Here is a 21512-nt window from a genome sequence, read left to right on the forward strand (position 1 = left end):
ACTTGGAAAACATGCAGGACAGCGGCCCTCCAGGACCTGAGTTTGACACCGCTGTTGTAGGGGGAGCAGAAAGTAAATTTACTTTTCTGAGAATTTTTAGGCCAGCAGAGAAGGCCTTGCTGGCCCTCAGGGTCCGCCACTGTGCAACACTGTTAAACATGACCCTGTCCCAGCTTTTGTTGAACGTGTTGCAGATATAAAATTTCAAGTGAATGATTATTTGCCCAAAACAATAAATTGTATCAATTTGTACATTAAATATCCTGTCTTTGCAGTGTATTCGATTCAATCCAAGTTGAACATGATTTGCAAATTACACAATGTCTAAACTTCATTGGAATTGGGTTTGTAAATGTTTTTTTTTAACCTGTATTTCTTTGTTTTTTTCGTTGTGTTGAGAGCCGCAATTTGAATCACTAGTGATCCATGGCATTTCAGTGGGGAATATTGATTTGATATGGAAGCAAACTGAGTTGAAAGCTTGCTCAATTCGATTCGTCAGTCAAGTCAAGGTACCTTTGTTATTGACATCCTCTTCAGCTTCTGCCCACGCCCAACCGGTGCACGTGCGCACGAGACAGGCGGGTTGCTCTTCCATATATGGTCCTAACTTCCTTTCCGGACTCGTGGCTGGATGAGTGCAGAGCTGAGCATCACGTCTCTCGCACGCGGCTCCTCTCCCAGTTCGCAGCACTGCAGCTGCTACTACGCGTAATTAGGTCAAATACGAAAACTTGAAATTGTGACTGATTGTCTTTGCCCCTTTCTCTTATTATTTTCTTGATAATTTCTCTCGTCGATCAGTGGGGAATGGTCCGCGCTTTCGCCTCGGTTCGTGTCCACTTCAGCATGGGAACTGCGGCGTCCAAAAGGAAGAATCTGAGGAGTGATGCGATATCATCCGTGGCCGCAAAAGTTCGGTGAGGCGCTACAATTGTCTGTCAGCTCATTTAAGTAAAATAAAGCTGTACCGTGTGTGAACTGCTGCGGAACATTGCGAGTGAGTATGAGAGCTTCAAGTGATGCTTGGAAAAACATGTGGCCGAGACTTGTGAAATAATAGACGCGCCTCTTGTTTGTGTGTGTGGGTTTTTTTTTTCCACTTTTAAGTTGCCAGACTAAAAGAAACCCCTCCTCACATTTAAATATGCATCGAAGAATATTGTACCGTAGCAGAGAATAGTTTGGACTGACTGGACTGCTCGCTCGTCGTGTTCCATCAGTTGAACGTGGAAAACGATTCGACTTCTACCACAACTTGAAAGAGCAGAAAGGAAATAAGCGTAGAGTGCCCGATGACAAGTTTGAAATAATATTTTAATTACCATCTACTTTCAGGGTAACAGGGGCAGTCACGTTTATTTATGAGATTTATATGCAATCATTACACTTCTACTATAAGTTTTTTTTTTTAAATAAAGTAGACATTTTGGATTAGTGTACCTTTTACAGGACTGAGATCTTCCAAAGTGCAGTAAACCATCCCAGAGAAAAGCCAAGTAACCGAAGTAAGCTACCTTTACAAACCAAATTGATATTTTAGGTTGTTTCTATGTAATGTATATTGTAATATGCAGTAATTTTGATTTGTATTTGGTCACTGACAAACGTAATAACCTCCAGCTGGTCTCAGTGGACTTGCACTAATTGTAACAACATTTCATTTTGAATTGATGCGGACTGCAACTCAAGGTCATTGTGTCAGAACAGTGTGTTCTCAGTTTAAAAGCCGTCTCGAATGCACTTTGATTTGTGAACTCGCAACCGGCCTGAAGAAGCCTCGAATCTGTCATGTGTGCATGCGGTTTGTATTCATTTCAAATTCAGTTATTTGTCGGTCCTCTCAACAGCTTGGCTAATTGGTCAAACAAATGTATGCAAAGGAAATTGGAATATTAACTTAGTGCCTCTGTGTTTGAATGTTTTTTTTTCCCCGATACTTTTAGAAGCATCTCACAGATTCATAGTCTACGTTATATACAGACTTCAGTTCAGGAAAATGTGTTCCACAGTTTTTCCTGCACCGTCACTGACAAATAATTAAAGGTTTAATGGCAATTAAACCATGGTGGTGTCTTTGAATCCCAGTCAGTGTTCCAATCAAAGCCTCTGAAGGATACTCATGTATTGTTACTGTGAATGGCAGGAGAAGAGCTCACTTTTCTCTGAGAAATCAAACTGTCGGTATTCTTTGGTTAACCAGATAAGGCATTTCAGAGCAGCTTTTCATTTACAATGCCGACATGGAGACAATTTAGAGTTCGGGACATTCTAATTGCAGACAGTCGGAGCCGGGATTTGAACAGCAGACCCTTCAGTCAGTTGACGACCGGCTATACCATCCTAGCCACAGCCGCCCAGTCACACATCCTTGTGAATTTTAACTGCATAATACTGTGCATAAAACTTGGGCATTTTGCATGGAAAAATAATGAGATAAGTTTTTATATACCTTGTGTTATTTTATCTCTTGAAAAATTCCAAAAACAAGGGCTTCTAGTGCAGTGCAAAGGAAACGTCAGTAACATTTGTCGCTTTTGTCACCCAGCTTTAACATTAGTATTATTATTTTTTTTTTTTTTACTTTTCTCTTTGAAATCATTTTTTTCAGGCAATACAGTGGTTGATTGGTCAGCACATTTGTCTCCTAGTAACACTGTGGGTTCAAATCCGTGCATCAGCCTTCCTGTGTGGAGTTTGGATGTTTCCTCCAAATTCCCATAATGTGGAATCTAGGTTCATTCAAGACTCTATTTTCTATAGGCATGAATGTGAGTTGATTGTTTTTTTGTTTTTTTCCATGTGTCCTGTCATTCTCCGGTGACCACTTTGATTGATTGACTTACTGAAGATATACACACATAACCAAATCTGCATGACCAGCTCAAGGTGTACTTCACTTCTCTTCCAAAGTCAGCTGGGATAGGTCCAAGCGCACCTGCGACCCTAGTGGGGATAACCAGTACTGTACAGATGATGGGTGGATGGATGGATGGAAGTAGTTTTCCCACACATTGTTGTACCATATAGAGTCCCACAATAGGCAGAGTGGCAAATTCAAACATGAGCCTGCGGAAGATGTAGACAATTGGTTGAGAATGTCTACAAATGGCGCTGTGTGCCGTATTTACAGCTCATGCACCCAGGCCCCCAACAATTTCAGTATTCGCCCATAGAGTTAAAATTCAATGGTGCACTGAAAGACATCGAAAGAAGAAAAAAATATTTTTCTTACTTACAGGCAAACGTTAGGTTCACGAAATGGAAACTTGTGGATATGATAGTTTAGCATGCCCTCAAAAATGTTTATTTTTCACACGAATATTTACTGTTTGTGACTTTACTATTGCATTAGTATAGATTAGTGATACAGCACTGTAGACTACAGTACTTTCTTTGGTAAAAGTTTAAGTTACGTGGCTGCCGTTGGAATAGCTCTCAAAATGTAAATCGTTGACCTCCTCTCCTTCCCTGTTGGGGGTCAAATACTCGTAACATAATGGCCACGAAAGGATAAATGTAATGACAATGTATTGGAATATTGACTGGTTGGCATGACATTGTATCCTTTGCAGAAAGTGTCATTGTAATGCTAATAAGAGGATGTATAGTCTTGATACTGGCCCTATGCACTGAAAGGATTAAGTGAAGACTGGAGTTGAAGGTTAAAGAGGTTAATGTGTGTATTACTTGGGGTGGATTTTTGTCGGTGCAGTCATGCAAGTAATGTCCTGGGCTTTTATGGAACTATCTTGAAGCAATTGTTTTATTTAAATGACATTTGGAAACATGAAAAATTTCAGAAAAAAGTCTCTCCACAGATTTCTACTGGATCCTTAACCCCACCCACCCCACCCCAAAGAAGGCATTCTCACTCTTGATCTAGCTCCCCACCCTTCCATCTAATTACACTTAATTCATTTACCCAAATATGTATTTAGGGCATTAGAAATTAATGTATTTTGGAAACTCCTGATATTAGTTTTGAGGTGCTGTTGTACATGACATGATCCATGACATACAGTACATTTGGGTTGATGGTAGGCTCACTTTGGCTGTGTTGTTTCGCCAAATCTCCTCTCTGTCTCCCCATTTGAAACCCTGAGCCATCTGCATAAATGGTTGTCCAACCTCATACCATGCAAACTGGATGAGATGTTTTGCATGCAATTTTTGCACCCCACTCCTTGGGGAGTCGCTCCATCACAGGTTTGTAAATGGTGTTTCTCCATCAAGTGCAGCTGAAATTGATCTCAGCGTTGTACAAAGACTTTCGTTGTCTTGGTTTCCATGGACAAGACACTAGCTTGGCGGCTGCCTGGATGATCTCTGGTTCAATAGCCACATCAGCAGAAAGACTGTAGGCAGATGATCAAAAACTGGTTTTGCTGTCAAAAGATGTGTCTTTTAGTTGGTGTTGTTAGAGTGGATAAACTTCAAGGATGTAAGTCCAAAATTTATGAACGCCACAGAGTAAAGCAAGCTCGGTGGGGGAAGACAAAGAAGCATCCGTGGAGTGTATTCGTTTTTGACTCTAGTGTGAGGTACTGCCCTGGTGATACAAGACCTTCAATTCGTTTGACCCATTGGCCAAATGAAAGCACCTGAAAGGAAAAGCTGTGCACAATGCCGTGCTTCGGGGAGCCATGCTTGGATGGTGGACACGTGAATTCCTTCCTTCCTTCCTTGCTTCTTTTCTCCCTTCCTTCTTTCCATTCCTTCCTTCTTGCCTGCTTACCTAACTGCTCACTGAATATAATGATGATATAATCTAAAACCTGCAACATTATGCTGTAAGGGCGGCACAATGGTCAACTTAGAACATCCGCCTCACAGTGCAGAGGTCGTGGGTTTCTATCCGGCCCCGGCGTTCCTGTGTGGAGTTTGCATGCTCTCCCCATGCCTGGTGGGTTTTTTTCCAGGTACTCCTCCCACGTTCCAAAAACATGCGTAACAGGTTGATTGATCACTCTAAGGCAGCCCGGTGCCCGGTTAGCGCATCGACCTCACAGTGCAGAGGTACCGGGTTCAATTCCAGCTCCGGTCTCCCTGTGCGGAGTTTGCATGTTCTCCCCGGGCCTGTGTGGGTTTTCTCCGGGTACTCCGGTTTCCTCCCACATTCCAAAAACATGCATGGCAGGTTGACTGAACGCTCTAAATTGTCCCTAGGTGTGAGTATGAGCGTGGATGGTTGTTTGTCTGTGTGTGCCCTGCGATTGGCTGGCAACCAGTTCAGGGGTTCCCATGCCTACTGCCCGAAGACGGCTGGGATAGGCTCCAGCACCCCCCGTGATCTTTGTGAGGATAATGCGGTTTGGAAAATGGATGGATGGATGGATATATTCCTTCTAGTGGATAGCAAGTCCACCTCACAGTGCAGAGGTGCTTGGGCCTTCGTGTGTGGAGTTTGTTTGTTCTCCCCGTGCCTGTGTTGGTTTTCTCTGGGTACTCCGGTTTCCTCCCACATTCCAAAAACGTGCATGGCAGGTTAATGGGATGTGACTGTCTATGTGTGCCTTGCGATTGGCTGACAACTAGTTCAGGGTGTCCCCCGCCTCCTGCCCGAAGACAGCTGGCATAAAAATCCTACCAATATAATTAAGAATGATATCTCTATTATCTATATAATATAATATCTCAGATTTGCTCAACTGAAGTGAAAGCAAACAATGTTTTCTCTTGTACTGTGTAGTATGCTTACAGTAAATAAGACTGCACTGTACTTGTTACGTGTTTCAGGCTCCTTTACAGCTCTCTGTACCTTGTGCGTTCATATACAGTACCGTTGTATGAAAGCATCACCCCCCACCATGAAAGCACCTCATGTAAACAAATGAACAAACACAAAACTCTTCACAAAAGCAAAAATCCCCGTCCCTTCTTTCATACCAACGGCGGCTCCTATATTTGCCCCTCCAGCTTTGTGCCATTCATTGCTCATTAATGTCTCCCACTGGGAGGCATCTATACGCCACACTGTTCAGCGTATACATTGACTTGTGCCTCTTCTTCACAATAATGTGGGCGAGTAATCATATTTACCTCATTTGAGTACCTCCCATGCACATAATGTTATCCATTTTTTGGATCTTCGTCTTCATCTATTGTCTCTCTTCTTGTTTAATACAAATTCCTTGCTTATTTTTCTTATCATCATCCCACTTCCCACTCTGCGCTTACTTTCTATTTTGGTCTTATAGACGCTTGTCACCGTATTTCTTATGCTCCCTCCTCCCCCTCCATGTCACATGGCTGAAAACATGCAGTAGAAAAAAAAAATCCAAAAGCACATGGCAGAGCTGCTGATCGTACAGCTGCACTCAGCCATAGCAAGATGAGGCACAATCGGACAGTTTCATCACACTAGTATGACGGTAGTACTGTGTTTCCTCATTTTTGTGTGCCGTTCACCAAGGACTAAGTGCTGAATTGGAAGGGAAACTCACAGCCATGTGATTCAATTGAACAGATTCAGTGATGACAATAAGCTTTTGGTTCAAACAGAGTTCATGATTCTCTTTTTCATGAGCCAATTTGTATGATTCAATTTACATGAAGAGATGAATTATTGTCTGATCTGTTAACCAGTAAGCATCTACAAACAAAATCAGTTGTCTTCTATATATCCCATACCGTGGGATTTTGTATATTTTTGGGCATTTGCCGCGTCATGTACTTTGTAGGCCCACTTCACGTTCAATATTTCAAACTGTCTGGCAGGAAAGTGACATTGTATTCAGGACAAGACAAACTCATCAAGTCCAGGGCTGACTTTGAACATTGCTTTGCCTTGTCCTCTGTGAACTGGGCTGTGAACATGTTGACATCACTCTCTTCAGAGGGTAGCATATGGATTTTTTATAAGAAGTGCTCTGAGTCATGCAGATAGATTAGGGATGATTGCATTTTCTTCCCCGTGTCCTGCCTCCTTCTCCCCCCGATTCATCCAAGCCGGGAGGGGAGTCTTCATGGGAAATGCCGCCGCTGCACGTGCAGCCTCATATTTAATTACTTAGAGTGTCATAGCAAGAAGGCATATAGGCTACAGCGTCAACACAGCTATTCCATTTGACTGGAGCCCCAGGAGATTTATGTTTGAGTGCTTGTCGACAGCCTGCTGTACAGTGCATGTGTAACCTATTTATTTGTATGTGTGCTGCTCAGTACAACTGTGTAAGAATCTACCTATTGGAATACTAGATCTGTGTAGTCTGACTAATCACGTGATTTTATACACGTGTGCCTGTGCGTGCGTGTGTGCGTGCGTGCCTGTGTGTGTGTGTGACTGTGTGACCTTTACTATTTGTGGGATGTGTCCTTGACTGTGGGAAGGTCAACTGGACAATCTAAATAAAATTCTAGATCAAAATAAAGTGACAAATAATTGTGAACAGCAAATTAATTTCAAGATATTTGAGGAGCAACAACGTAGTTCAGTTAAAAGGGGCAAATATACATTTCAGTTTTCACAACATCATTCAATTTTTAGCAAAGTAAATTTTTGGAAAACAAATTCAAGTCAGGCTTTCTTATAGGGGTGTGTATTGGAAACATGTTTCATGATACATGTGAACTTTATCTGACGCGCATCGAGCAGCTTTGTATTTAGTACAGGCCAAGAGTCAAGCTCTGTTCTCGAGAAATTTGGTTTATGTGGCTCACAATGCTCTGTTAAGAGTTTCTGGCACCAAATTAGGTTTATGCACATAGTTGGCTGTGGCTTCACTAATATGTAGGTACCTGTTATCCAGAAGAGCCGACTCTGTTTCGGAGCTAGACAATGCAAAGTGGGGTAGCGCTCCATCCTGAACCATCCTAATTACTATGCAGATTGGAAGGCCATACAAGCCGTAAAGGGAATTTACTAATAAGAGGGATGCTAATATTATTTACATTTTCATTGACTATTTCAGTTTAACAGTCACATCACAAAACCGTGTTTTGAACATCTTACAGAACCATCCATCCATCCGGTTTATCCTCACAAGGGTCGCAGGGGGTGCCGGAGCCTATCCCAGCCGTCTTCGGGCAGTAGGCGGAGGACACCCTGAACCGGTTGCCAGCCAATTGCAGGGCACACAGAGACGAACAACCATCTGCGCTCACAGTCACACCTAGGGACAATTTAGAGTGTTCAACCAGCCTGCCATGCATGTTATTGGAATGTGGGAGGAAACTGGAATACCCGGAGAAAACCCACGCAGGCCTGGGGAGAACATGCATACTCCACACAGGGGTTCAATCCTGGCCGGAGCCGGGATCGAAACCACGACCTCTGCACTGTGAGGTCGACACGCTAACCAGTTGACAACCTGGCCACACAGAACAATGTTAATTTATATATTTATTTCATGCTTTTATTGTTGGAACATAAAGTGTCAAAGTTCCCTGTATGGTCTCCCAGCTCAACAGATGAACTGTGTTGCAGCTTGCAAAGCTGCGTGCCAGGTCAGTACTCACTTTATAAATACTGTTATACTGTGGTGATAGATGACAGTAAAAAAACAAACCTAATAGACAACATGCCAGGCTCAGCTTTTGAGATCAATGGACTACACAGTTGTTTTGAGCTGACGGTGAGTCCTGTTCGGGGAAGAAATCCGGTGATGGATACTGAATTGATATCAACAAATGTTGGTGCACAAACATTGACCTATCGGGATCTCCTGCTCCAGGCAATTAAGAGCAATTGACTGCTGGTATCGGAAGCTGGCTGTGTTGTGTACCTGTCAGTGCCCACAGACGGCAACGTGTGGATATGTGTGTGAGACGAAGTCAGTCATTCTCGACACCGATTGGCCACTTTGCATTCACATTTTCACACGGCAGCGAACTGGAAAAAAAGCCAAGTTTTTAGTGGTCACACTTACGTCGTATCCGATGCATCATCCGTGTTGCCCGGCACACATTCCCATCTACTCGCACAACCTTCCTTGACTTTATATCCTCAACTCACGTTCGGTCTGACTGCAGCATTAGGAAATAGCCTCATACAGATCTTGTATGGTGGTATCATCAAGTTGACACCTTTGTCTATGAAAGGGCCTCACAAACTTTCTCAGAAACATCTCTTGCAAAGTGATGCAGTGAGTGGTGTATCCTGGGGTTATGTATCCTGAGTGGTGTATCCTGTGTGTTCCAGATCTCGCAATATCAGACGCTCTCCCTCAGGTGACCAGGGGGTGACCAGGCCCCATTTTTAGACCCAGTCGCAACCCATGGGTCTGTCACAGCATTTCTTTGGCTTTCTCTGAGAGTCGCTCACAGATTGGATGGCCTTTTTCTCGGGCACCCCTGTAATGCCCAATTGGCGGAGGAATTTGCAGAGAGCAAAGTCTCGACAGCCAACTTCTTTGGGCTCATAGAAAGACCTCCAGCCCTTGCCCCCGCATGCCTCCACCAGTTCCTGATATTTGGCATGTTTTATTTCATCTGCTTGCCCAATCTACTCTTCCCAGGGTATTAAGTTCCAGCATGAGCAGGTGTTGTGAAGCCTCAGAGTTGATTATCATTTCTGTGCTGGGTCAACCTGCAGCTGCCATTCAGGGGCTGTGAGGGGTAGGCCAGTTGTCTGTGGACATGCCCAGGGTTTCTCTCCATCTTTGATAAAGGGGATTCCTTTTTAGAGTGTGATGGTGGTCACAAAATGGAAATCTAGGCTTTGACCGTTACACATTTAATTTTATTTCATGTGTACTTCTCCTGTCTTAACAGGGCTGCCAGAGCATTTGGAGAATATTTGTCCAATACAAATTCAGAGAACCGCAACAGAGCAGGTAGGTGAGGTCATTTGACCATGTTGTTTCACCTGAATTAAATGATCCACCCCCCCCCCCACACTTTGGACAGCAAGTCGTTCCATAAAATGGAATGTGAACAAAGCAAGGAGCTCTTACCTCAACACATTTGAGATCAACTAGAACATGTTGTCAACCAAGCCATCTCATCGAACATTAGTGACCTTAGATTTCACAAATGTTACTCTGGGTGAATGGACAACATTCCCAATGTCCCATTCCTAAATCTTACAGAAGGAAAGTTGCTGTTATGTTGTTTGGCTGAAGATTTTACCAACTCCATTTTGTCTTACATTTTCCATTTTTGCTTAGAATATTGGAATCCTAGACTTCTTTGTAGTCAACCCTAAAACACCTGGACAATAAAATTGTCGTCAGCCATTAGATTAATTTTTTTATCTTTAAATAGCATCCACTGACTTTCCTATAATCATTTTCATTTTTTTTTTCTGTAGATCATCTGTTGTCTGACACCTTCCTTGGCCACACCTGTGACTCTCCAGACGTCAGTCACTTGCACAACAACAATCTGCCACCACAGAGTAACTCTTTACCCATAGTAAAATCAAGCAAGGCTGGACAATCCAATCATAGTGCCCAGATACAAGCCCAACCTCAGGCTAACCCACTCAAAGCTCAGGCACCTTCTAAACGTAGACTCTCTGCTGAGCAAAGCCTCTCCACAGAGGACCCACCAAGTGCCAGAGACGCACAGGGTAGTGTGACAGTGAAGCCAGCTAGGGTGTACACGATCACAAAAGAGGTAAGGATGACTCTGGGCCAAGGCAGTGAGGAAAGCCTGGAATTGGAGGTGCTAAAGTGTGGCAAGGATGACCCGCTTTCCCAAGCGCAATACGATAACTCATCTTATCCCGACCAGCGATCATCTGCATCAACCCGGGGTAGCCACAACCGTAGTAGCCATCACCGCAGTTACCATGGCCACCAGAATCGTGGGGGGCCTTTGTCTTCATCTCAGTCACTGCAGAGCTCTAACAGTGCTAGTAATATCCGAGATTGGGGCATGAGGAAAAGAGGTTCAAGAGATGACAGCACTCCAGACTGTGTGGCCTGCATTCGTGCCCCGTGTCAAAGCCAGCGCTCCCTGGACCTGGAAACCTCACCACGGAATGGGAGGAAGCACCATAAGAAACTGGAGAGGATGTACAGTGATGAAAGAACATCTACTGATGACAGGGGTAATGCATGTTAGAAGTCATGATGGGTCGAATAATTATAGGTAGTTATCCATCCACTCATTTTCTATGCTGATTTTTCAGTTCAGCATCACAAGAAAGCAAGTAACTATCCGACCTGACTTAGGACCAGAAATGCAGAAGCAGTGTCTAGAAATATTAGTTGAACCCGTTATTGAAATGTTTGTTGCAATAACTCCTTGCAAAACTAATGAAGTACTGTAGTTGTTTTTGGAATGCTTCTGCATTTTGGCTAAGGTGTTGCTTCATGAATCACGACAAATCGAGTATGTTATGTGTTTGTCTGAGGTTTATCGATATGTATCTATATTTAAGATGAATGATTTTCCAATTTAGCAACACTGTGTCCGAGTGGTTACCAGGGCTTCCTTAAAGTTTTGAGGTTCATGGTTTGAATCTCAGTCCAGGGTGTGTCCTGCCCAAATTTAACTTAGATACTCTCCAAGTGAAGCAAAATGTATGGATGGATGTATTTACCTTTTCACAACAATATTTTACATTCAAGCTGTCCTTGGAAAAGGTAATCATTAGAAGGTCACATGATACGGTATACCTTCAACTAATGCAGAAAAACTGCTTATTTCATTTAAGAGCCTGATGCACCTCAGTAAAACTCACTTGTTGCTGTTCTACTTTCTAATTTTTGTGATTACAGAAGACAATTCTGATAGCTGGTTCCCCAAAGAGAATATGTTGAGTTTTCAGACAGCAACTACCACCATGCAAGCGTAAGTACAGCATATAATCGACATTTCTTCTCCCTCAATGTGTATCATTTACAATCAAATTCCTGTCAGATCTGCTGATTACTAAACTGGATTATAGCACCAGTGGGCTTTTGGTGGCCCGCAATAAAATGGCACTCTAAAATGTGCAGTTTTAATATATTGATTTCCTTTACATTTTATTGTGATATTATGATCACATGTAATTTGTTTATGTACTTTGGTATCCTATATGAAAGATGGGGTATGCAAAGACACTCCTGTTTTCCGCTCGAGTCGCTTAGCAAAAATATTTGGGTGATCGATCATGCCGTACGCGAACTCCCCTGTGAGCTGTCACGTGATGCCATTCAACTGATATCTACTGAATATTTGGCTGGCTGTGCTTCTGGCTTACCTTAAATCTTGTCTTCTTCCACTTCTTTCTCTGTGGCGGCTTTCCAAATCACGACTGTAGAATATCGTGAGTAATTCCTTCACACACCCACACTCTGCATATTTGGCATCTTGTTTGTTTCACTTCAAGTATCGCATCTTGAACCTTTTTTTCCCTCCCTCCATGTTTGCCTCTTGTACCTCTGTGCTATTCACTTTACTTTGTCCTCTTGAACCACATTGTTTGCTGGACTGAGTATTACCATCAGAAAACAAAGGTGCACAATTGGCACAATAAATCAGGAAAATTGTAATACTTCTTAAATAATCAAGAAATGCCACAGTGATACTGTTAGGTGAAATGTATATACTCAGTCCTGGTAGAAAAAAAGAATATTCATGATGATGCATGAAATGTAATGTTGAGAGCACATATTTGCTTGTTTGAAAAAAAAAAACATTGCCACCTTCAGTCAATCGTCGCTGCATCTGATGGATACGAGAACATGAACTGTATGTAGGAAACAGGACTAAAGCCAAAATGATGAATCTAGAAATCAAGTAAAAATAATTCTAGTCCTGTCGACATTCTTGTATGTAAAATGAGACTTGCTTGACAACAAACAAACAGCATGAGGAAGATCACTTAATTGCATTCAGTGGAGAAAATAAGGTCTTTTCACGGGCTGGGCAGTGATAATATTCACTGTACAGACATTTTTTGTGCATTGGTGGCTCTTGTCAGTCAAAACCTGACTGCTGGGTATGACTTGATATTTGATACACAGTACCACTCATTCTGTTTGACATCATGACAGAGACATTGCTGTCCTCTTTAGGGTCAAATAACAGTGCTCACTGACCAAGATGTGCAGTCCTTCAAATGGTTTGGTCCAATTAAATCTTGTCTAAAATTGCGGGTTATCAATCTACAATACCAGTAACTGGTCAACTAAGCGGTTCCCGAGGAATAATAACATTGAGAAGGCAAACTTGAAATTTAGTTTCTAAGTTAACTCAACTCAACTGTATTTATAGAGCACTTTCAAACAGCCATCGCTGCATACAAAGTGCTGTACATGGAGCAATTTAACATATACAACATATAGTAAAGCAAATCGGTAATAAAGACGGTAGAAAGCACCGAACAGCAAAACCAAGAAAAAATCTAAGTCATGCTGAGTCAAATGCCAAAGAATACAAGTGAGTTTTGAGGCGGGTTTTGAAGATGGGCAGCGAGGACGCTTGCCAAATGTTCAGTGGGAGGTCATTCCAGAGGGAGGGACCAGCAACAGAAAAGGCTCGATCCCCTCTGAGCCCCAGTTTAGTTCTTGGTACTTCTAATAATGTCTGGTCCACAGACCTGAGGCGCCGGGCAGGTGTGTAGGAGCGGATGAGCTCAGAGAGGTAAGGTGGCGCGAGGTCATTTAGAGATTTGAAAACAAATAAGAGGATCTTGAAAATAACTCTAAAATGTATGGGGGGCCAGTGAAGGGATGCCAGAGTAGGAGTTATGTGCTCCCTCTTACGAGTACCAGTCAAGAGGCGAGCTTTGCTATCTTGTGTCGTGGTCCTAGTGTGTGTGTGTGTGTGTGTGTGTGTGTGTGTGTGTGTGTGTGTGTGTTTCCGTACTGTATGAAATGTGCATTCTGCAATAACTTTCGCCAATCCATAAATAACGCTAAGAACTTCATTCACCTCTATACAACCTATAATGACTCACTTTGCTCTTAAAAGCAAAATGATGAAGCTATTCAAGCTCATCTCACACATTTAACCCTTGAATTAGATTTGGTTCAGACAGAAAAACTCATCAAATCAGGTCGCGTTGAAGCGTAATTTTACCCCCCTACCCTTCTCCCGGTACATGCTTAACACTTTGACATTCTGGCAGGGCTTTCCGGGGCATTGCCGAGAAAAAGAGACGGAAAAGAGAGCAGGATGCAGCCACCGTGATCGAGAGGTACCTTGTCCTGGCTTTCCTGTCCTGTCCTGTGTAAAGCTAAACCGTCCGCTGAACAACAACCCTGTCGCACAACAACAAACTCATCTTCTTGCCTATAAAATATGGATTTCCCTTTTCCCGAAAGAAAAAATGTTGATTTTTCAATGCTACCTAATAATAATTATCGTCATCATAATAATAATCATTATTATTATTGTTATTACTATTATTAGTAGTAGCTGTAGTATTATTATTATTCATTTAAAACATTGGCACATCATTAAAACATATCCCGTGTGTGATGAGCTACTACAGTCTTGGAACACCTGTAAAGTCAAATACGAAAGAAGGAAAATTCAATGTGGTTTTGCGTTTGGCTGGCAACCAGTTCAGGGTGTCCCCCACCTAGAGCCCGAAGTCAGCTGGGATAGGCTCCGGCACACCAGCGACCCTCGTGAGGATAAAGTGATTTAGATAATGGATGAATGTGACTTTCTTTTCAAAGCCCCCTCAAGAACATTGGATCAGATATCAAAAGCAATGTGTATCTTTCAAAGAACGTTAATTCTTGACAATTAAAGATCATTTGAAATTTGTGAAGGGAACATTACTGACATAAGTCATGCCATAATATTGATCATAACATTTAAGATTCAGAAAGGTTGATTTACTTCGACGGGGCTTGGCACAGAACAACTTTGCCATTGTTGGTGTACTTTTGGCCTTTGTATAGCATAAAATGGAAGAGATTTGAATTCATATTTTCAAGACATGCTTTTGTCGACAAGTACAGACTTTCAGCTTTGCCCAAATGTGGCATTTAACAATTTTATCTGAGATATATTTGGACAAGTAAATGTTTTAGAAGTAATATCTAATTTTGAATATTTAGATAAAAACCCAGGAAATGTCCCTCCTTGAAATGCTTTTCCTGGCCTTCATTCTTCACTTGTTTGTGGGTCTTGCTGCCTTTGGTCTTTTCTTTAGTAGATTAAAAAAAAACAGTGTATTTTCCACATTAAAAGGCGCACTGGATTATGAGGCGCACCTTCAATGAATGGCCAATTTTGTAATTTTTTTTCATATATTGGACGTACAGTACATTATAAGACGCAATCTACAATGCATCCACTAGATGGAGCTACACTGAAGGAAATTCCAACAGAACGATCAGATGTCAGTAAAACTTATTTAATAAAGGAGCGACACAATTCACTTATCCAACAGCAAGTTATAACATGGACTCGTTAACGTTGAACTCTCTTGCCGCTGCTCTATTTCCGTGTTCAACTGCGTAACCCGCCTTAAGTTTTAACTCTGCGTTGTAAGTATGTGTCTAGCAAGGAGCCATTTTGGGGTCCACATATTACCGTAATAACCATACACAAGGCGCATCGGATTTTAATCCGCACTGTGAGTTTTTAAGAAAATGGAAGGCTTTTAGGTGCGCCTTTTAGTGCGGAAAATACGGTATGCTGTTTTGGGTTTAGATCAGGGCACTGACTGTGTCAAACACCGAACAGGACATCACTGTCCATAGCTGATGCAGCTATTTCCAGCTTTGATGCTGTCCACTGGCCAGTCAAGGATTTAGTTCGACAAATTGAACTGAAGCAGACTACTTGGTGGAACTGTGGTTCAAGGAACTCACTCAGTGTCTTTACTTAATGCTTCGTATTGGGGTTCTTGCCATCTGTGTTTGAGAGTGTACCATATGTGTCGGAGAGAAAGTTGTCTTTCAACGTTTTAAACCAGGCAAGGGAAAAAGTTTCTTTGTGTGCCTGTTTGTGCGAGCACATGTGTGAGTGCCTGATCAGACTTCGAAATACCAGGCTTTCAACAGAGAGGTGCACCTCATTCAGATTTACAATTTATACCTGCATCAATATGCAAGGATTTTTTTCTTTTTCTTTTTTTTTCTTTTTTTTTGCTGCAAAGGTCACAGGAGATACTTTGCACACACACCGGCATGAATTTGACACCAGACTCGCTGTGTGGGTGTGAAGTGATTTTAAAAGCTGTTGTCACTCAGTAAAAAGTGTTTGCTGACTGATAGATCCTCCCCTTCTCTGACTCATGCCTCTATTTTAGGCTCCGCATTGACGACTCCCGCAGCCAGCACTGACATGGAATGCCTTTAACTATATAGACTAGCAACACAATGTCTAAGAAAGAAAAAAAAAAGATCAAATGTAAATGGGTTTGGTTTTCAAAAAATACTCACAAAGTAGTTGGGGTGATTAGGTTTTTTTTTTTTTTTTTTTTTATGGTCATGCAATGTTATTTCCAATGAATAACAAAATAAATTACAAACTCATATTCGACTATCCATCAGTCTTTGTGTTTGCAAGAATGCAACAGGTTGATTGCTTAGAGGAATGCATGTCATCCCATCTCTTGAGTTTCAAGGATGTCAATCGCCCCGCTTGTGTGCCATGGCGCTTTTTAATTTTCTCAAATTTACTGTCGATGATTTCAGTACAGTAATTATGAAATCTCCCGTTTTGTTCTATCATAGGAACTCAAACTGAGAAAGACAAATCAGACCTGACTGACAAATATGTTAGTGTTTGAGTTTAACAGCACTGAACAATCACACTCAGGGACATCATGTTGAATAATGAAGCACCTTAAGGCCACATATGGTTCCATTTGTAAACCTCTTAAGGCAGACCCTCTGGTTCATTTCTCACTTCTCAAGTACTTTGTAGTTTCTTACTTCATTCAAGTGTTACCATTGTGATAAAACAAAAAGAAATCACAGATATCGTTGTAGTCACGTAAAGTACTGTTCGGGTAGACACCCAGGAAAACATTTACACACACACACACACACACACACACGCACACACACACACACACACACACACACACACAAACGGAGAGACAGCGACTAAAAGTCAGTTTTATTGTCTTAGTGTCACATTTGTTTGATGGGACCTCCTAGATTGACACTTAAAACCTAAAGTTTACTTCTTGTGACTGTAATTTTGGCAGGGTTACTGAAACCGCTTGACATTGTCGTTTGTCTGTGTTTGTGTCAAGAAGGCCCATTATTTAGCCCTTAACATTTGACCCTACTTAAGCTGTATAAACATACATCATGAGACTTACCTACCTACCTTACTTTACCTATTCAGGAATTAGGGTTTGACTTAGACTTATCCTCACCTGAATCTTTATTCTTCCCCAAAGTGAGATATTTTTGGAGAAAACTGTGGTTTTCAGATGACAGGTCCTGTAAGTGTCTTGGCCAGATGTCTCCAAAATTGGGGAATCGATATGGTTGTGTGGGCTTCCCCTGCATTGTGGCTTGACCCATCTAATATACACTGTGCACTCACCTTTGTAGACCCTCCATCAGTTGCAGCTTCACATGCTCGTTACCTGTGTGTTCATCTGTGTTTTCAAAAGATTTGACAGTATTTTTTTTTTGTCTCTGATCATACTGCCTCTTCCTGACATGTCATTTTTTTTTCTATTCCCAAACACGACAGAAACTTCCGCAAACACCTTAGGATGGTGGGAAGCCGAAGGGTGAAGGTCCAGAGTAAGTGAACGTTTGTCTATGCATGTTAAGGTGCTGATATCAGTTCATGTTAGTGCTTCAGGAGTGACGCATCCAGCTTGAAATATATTAAGGGAGGAACCGCTCTATTTGTCTGCTGTAGGGACTATCTGCGAATAACTAATTTCCGCCAGTAATTGACTCAACCCTTTCATTTTACCTCCACTGAATATGAAAAATGTCTGCCTGTTATTTCAGCTATCTTGCTTTTGGGAAAACAAAAACAAACATTTTGTCACATTAAATGTGGACATCGATTGCGGTTAGTATGTCTGGATCACCATCAGGAAATCGCTACTTGAACCACTTTTCTTCGAGTTTTCTTTGGGTACACCGGTCTCCTCCCACATTTCAAAAATTGGCACAAAAGATTCTTTGAGGTTGAAAGTTGAAATTGTCCATAGATGCTCAATGTCAATGTCCTCGTCCCTCTTTATTTTTGTCCATGCAAATACTTCATGTTTTTCTACTTTCTTCCCTCCAAATTTTGCTGCTGTAAATTGCGAATTTCTCCATTGTGAGACAAATAAAGGTTTTCTTACATTCTTATCTTATTTTCTTATTTCAAGTGTGCTAAGCACTAGTTGTTCACAACCCTAGTGGGATGGATAATTTGTGGAATGAATTTCCTTTCTCGGAAAGTATGGCAAAATAAGAAAATACGTGCATGAACGCATATTTGTTTGTGACACACACAATAAATGTCACAGATATACTATGTGCTATTGCATCCACTGACCCCATGCTGTTGTGACCCCGCCGTGGTCTCACAGGAGCTTGGCAGCACTGTGGCACGTAATTAACTCACCAAAGATGAAAGTCACTACCAACTACTACCTTTTAGACCTATAATGTGCTTTGTATTAAATGACTAGTGTCATAGGCTCGCATGGTGCAAAAGTAAATCTTTAATCAATACACAACAAATGAAATTACCACACAACATTAGCTGAAAACACGAAAGACAATTACCCTTCAGGACACTTATTACCTTCTTCCTGAATACTGGGTAAGATTTTGCTCGATAGAGGATCCTAATGTGAATTTCTCTTGTAATTGTCAGCGTATGCTGATCGCAGAGCCAAGAGTTTCAGCCGCTCGTGGAGTGACCCAACCCCTGTCAAGCCTGACTCACTGCATGACTCCAGAGACAGTGAGTCAGCACCCTTTCCATCTTTCGCCTCCAATGGACAGACAAAGACGACACTTATTCTGCATTCAAACACGAGAAGAATATATTCCAATCTTTCACGAGGACAATGAAAATGTGCTGACACAAACAAGATTGACGCGGTACGGTACTTAAAATGCAAACGCATGAAGATAGTCCATAAATCAAGGCTGCAAATTCATGCAGCTCACACCTTGTCTGAATATTTCTGACTTGGGTAATGAGAAACTATGGCAACATCATTTTTTAGAAATTTTTGCATTTTCTTGGCCAAAATATTCTCAGTGCGTTGGCAGTGTAGTTTAGTGTGTTCTGATCTTGAAAATTTAACAGTGATTCAGTTTCTTCGCAACAGTAGAACCTCCAAGGCGGAACACGCTTGAACCCACGTATATATATATATATATTTCTAAAGACACAAATGGGGGGGCGACTGCATCCTTTTTGCACATTATAATTGGCATTATTGCATTCACTGCTTGTTTGATCCCGTATGGCTAGTGTACACGCTTTCTTCCAATGTTTATCCCATCGACTTAATTTGCATTGTAAATGCTAACTGTCTGGGAGGTTTTTATGAACTCTCACCTCCATTAGTCCGAAATAAAACAACAGGTGCAGCTCCTTCAAATGATGGACGTACTCTTTAATCATGTTTGTGTTCTTCTTTCATCTCACCCTTTGTTGTTGTGCACGTGTGTGTGTGTGTGTGTGTGTGTGTGTGTGTGTGTGTGTGTGTGTGTGTGTGTGTGTGTGTGTGCGTGTGCGTGCGTGTGTGTCTGAGCCAGGTGGCGATATCCAGACCTCGTCAGGGACCCTCAATGAAGGGTTGGATGAGGATGCTGATTGGGGGGATGAAAGAGAGATGGAGAGAGTAGCCTGTGAAGGAGATGATTTCATCCCACCTAAAATCATTGTAAGGCTCAGAATTCACTCTTCAGCCATGTTGACGTTATTGCGTGACTACGGTTCATAGATGACCTTTTACCTTCATACCAAGTGGTCCGTGATCTACCTCACTCCCGCTCTGCATGTTTATTTGCCTCCCTCAGCTTATATCCTCCAAGGTCCCAAAGGCTGAATATGTTCCGAACATCATTCGTAGGGATGACCCTTCCATCATTCCAATTCTTTATGTGAGTAGTAAAAGCTTTTCAGAACCTCCTTTAAGTCATAATGTGCTTTTAAGTTTGTATTTTAGACTTCTTCGGTTTTATGTATTTCAAGCCACACATAAAAAAACAAAAAATTCAACTTCACCATATCATACCCGTTTGTTCGTTCGTTAGTCCAAGCCAGACTTTGCTCAAGCTGACAATGACGCTCATTCGCTTATAATGGGATTTTGTTGAAATGAGCAGAGGTGGGCATGTCAGTAAATTTTGCCGGTCCGTCATTCCTCGTTCGCCAGTCCATCTATTCCAGTGAAGAACCCAAGCCTTGTATCATGAAAACTAAAACAAAGATACACCACAGTATTTACAATCAACATTTACAATCATATAACACACTGAGTGCACCTGAGCGGGAGTCCGTCAATGACAGAAGGTCTGTCAGTATTGACAATGTGATATACAAAAACATATAAAAACCCACTTCAATCGATGTTTAGTCCATTATTTTAATAGCACAACGAATTGACGGACCTTCCATCAGTCTTGACGGAATGCCCACCTCTGGAAATTAATAACTCACATTCACTTACTGAGGGCCAAACTTATAAGATAAACTATATGAGGGTCAAAGTATTGGCACAGCTCTTTGATGATAACAGAGTACGCCCACCTGCCCACCCCTCCTCACGAAAAAAAAAGAAGCAGTTTATTTCCACAAAAATCTCAACATTTACATCATAACTGGCCATACGTGATTCCGTGGCCATTGTAATCACGTAGTATTGGTAAAAAGGAATCCATTATGTTGGGAAGATCCCATCTATAACATCTGTCTATAGCAGGGGTGTCAAACTCATTTCACATTGTTAGCCACATACGGCCTCGGTAGATGTCAAGTGGGCCGGACCCATTAAAATTATACCATACTCTGCTATAATTAACCAAAATATGTCTTTCCTTTGTTTTGGTCTAAGGAAGCACAAGAACATTCGGAAAATGTTGAAATTTAATGAACATATCTTCCAAAACATTTCATGACGCACCTTAGATTTCCTTCGACAAATGTGCAATTGACTTTTAACATTCACATATATGCATTGCAACTGATCACACTGATTGTACAAAGGCACACAACTTTAAAAAGTAATTCGTATTGAAAAATATAGTAATGCACTTTAAGATTAAACGAGATTTATAAAGAAAGGAATTTTTCAACCATTTACACATGTGCATATAAAATCTAAATTTAATCCCTGCCTACACCTTACAAACTAAGGAGAGTGCTTTTAAATGTGGAAAGAATAAAGTATTCACATGTCCTTGATACAGTATACAGTATGTCTGCTGTGTTGGGTCTGTCTCAGTGTCGTCTTCTTTGATCAAAACAATAGCCCCGTTCACACGGCAACGTTAAGGTCCGACGCTGCGCCGAAACAGATCCAGTCGAGCGTTCACACGTGCACATTTGCTCCAACGTAGCTCCACTAAAGAGCTTATACCGGACCAAATTTGATCCACCTCAGGGAGGTGGTTTAAAAATTTGCTCCAGAGCAAATGCTCGTTTGCGACGCTACGCCGGAACAAATGTGCACGTGTGAA

The 21512-nt window shown here is 41.7% G+C and overlaps 1 protein-coding gene across 4 annotated transcripts in view; it reads left to right on the plus strand.

The window, feature by feature from the left end:
• Positions 1-606: 606 nt before the first annotated feature.
• Positions 607-21512, plus strand: part of nsmfb (NMDA receptor synaptonuclear signaling and neuronal migration factor b) — a 33774-nt gene continuing 12868 nt past the window's right edge. The window contains exons 1-10 of one of the 4 annotated variants that reach the window (XM_019860998.1): positions 607-920; positions 9715-9776; positions 10253-10996; positions 11670-11742; positions 12197-12202; positions 14009-14077; positions 17557-17609; positions 18691-18780; positions 19587-19714; positions 19851-19934. In XM_019860998.1, coding sequence (XP_019716557.1) covers positions 811-920; positions 9715-9776; positions 10253-10996; positions 11670-11742; positions 12197-12202; positions 14009-14077; positions 17557-17609; positions 18691-18780; positions 19587-19714; positions 19851-19934 — 1419 coding nt within the window. In that variant the 5' untranslated portion in view covers positions 607-810. The remainder of the gene's footprint in view (positions 921-9714; positions 9777-10252; positions 10997-11669; positions 11743-12196; positions 12203-14008; positions 14078-17556; positions 17610-18690; positions 18781-19586; positions 19715-19850; positions 19935-21512) is intronic. The other 3 variants (XM_019861000.1, XM_019860999.1, XM_019861001.1) reach the window with 3 other exon arrangements.

This window comes from Hippocampus comes, unplaced genomic scaffold, assembly GCF_001891065.2.
Source record: "Hippocampus comes isolate QL1 unplaced genomic scaffold, H_comes_QL1_v1.1 scaffold130, whole genome shotgun sequence".
NCBI classification, from domain to species: Eukaryota; Metazoa; Chordata; class Actinopteri; order Syngnathiformes; family Syngnathidae; genus Hippocampus; species Hippocampus comes.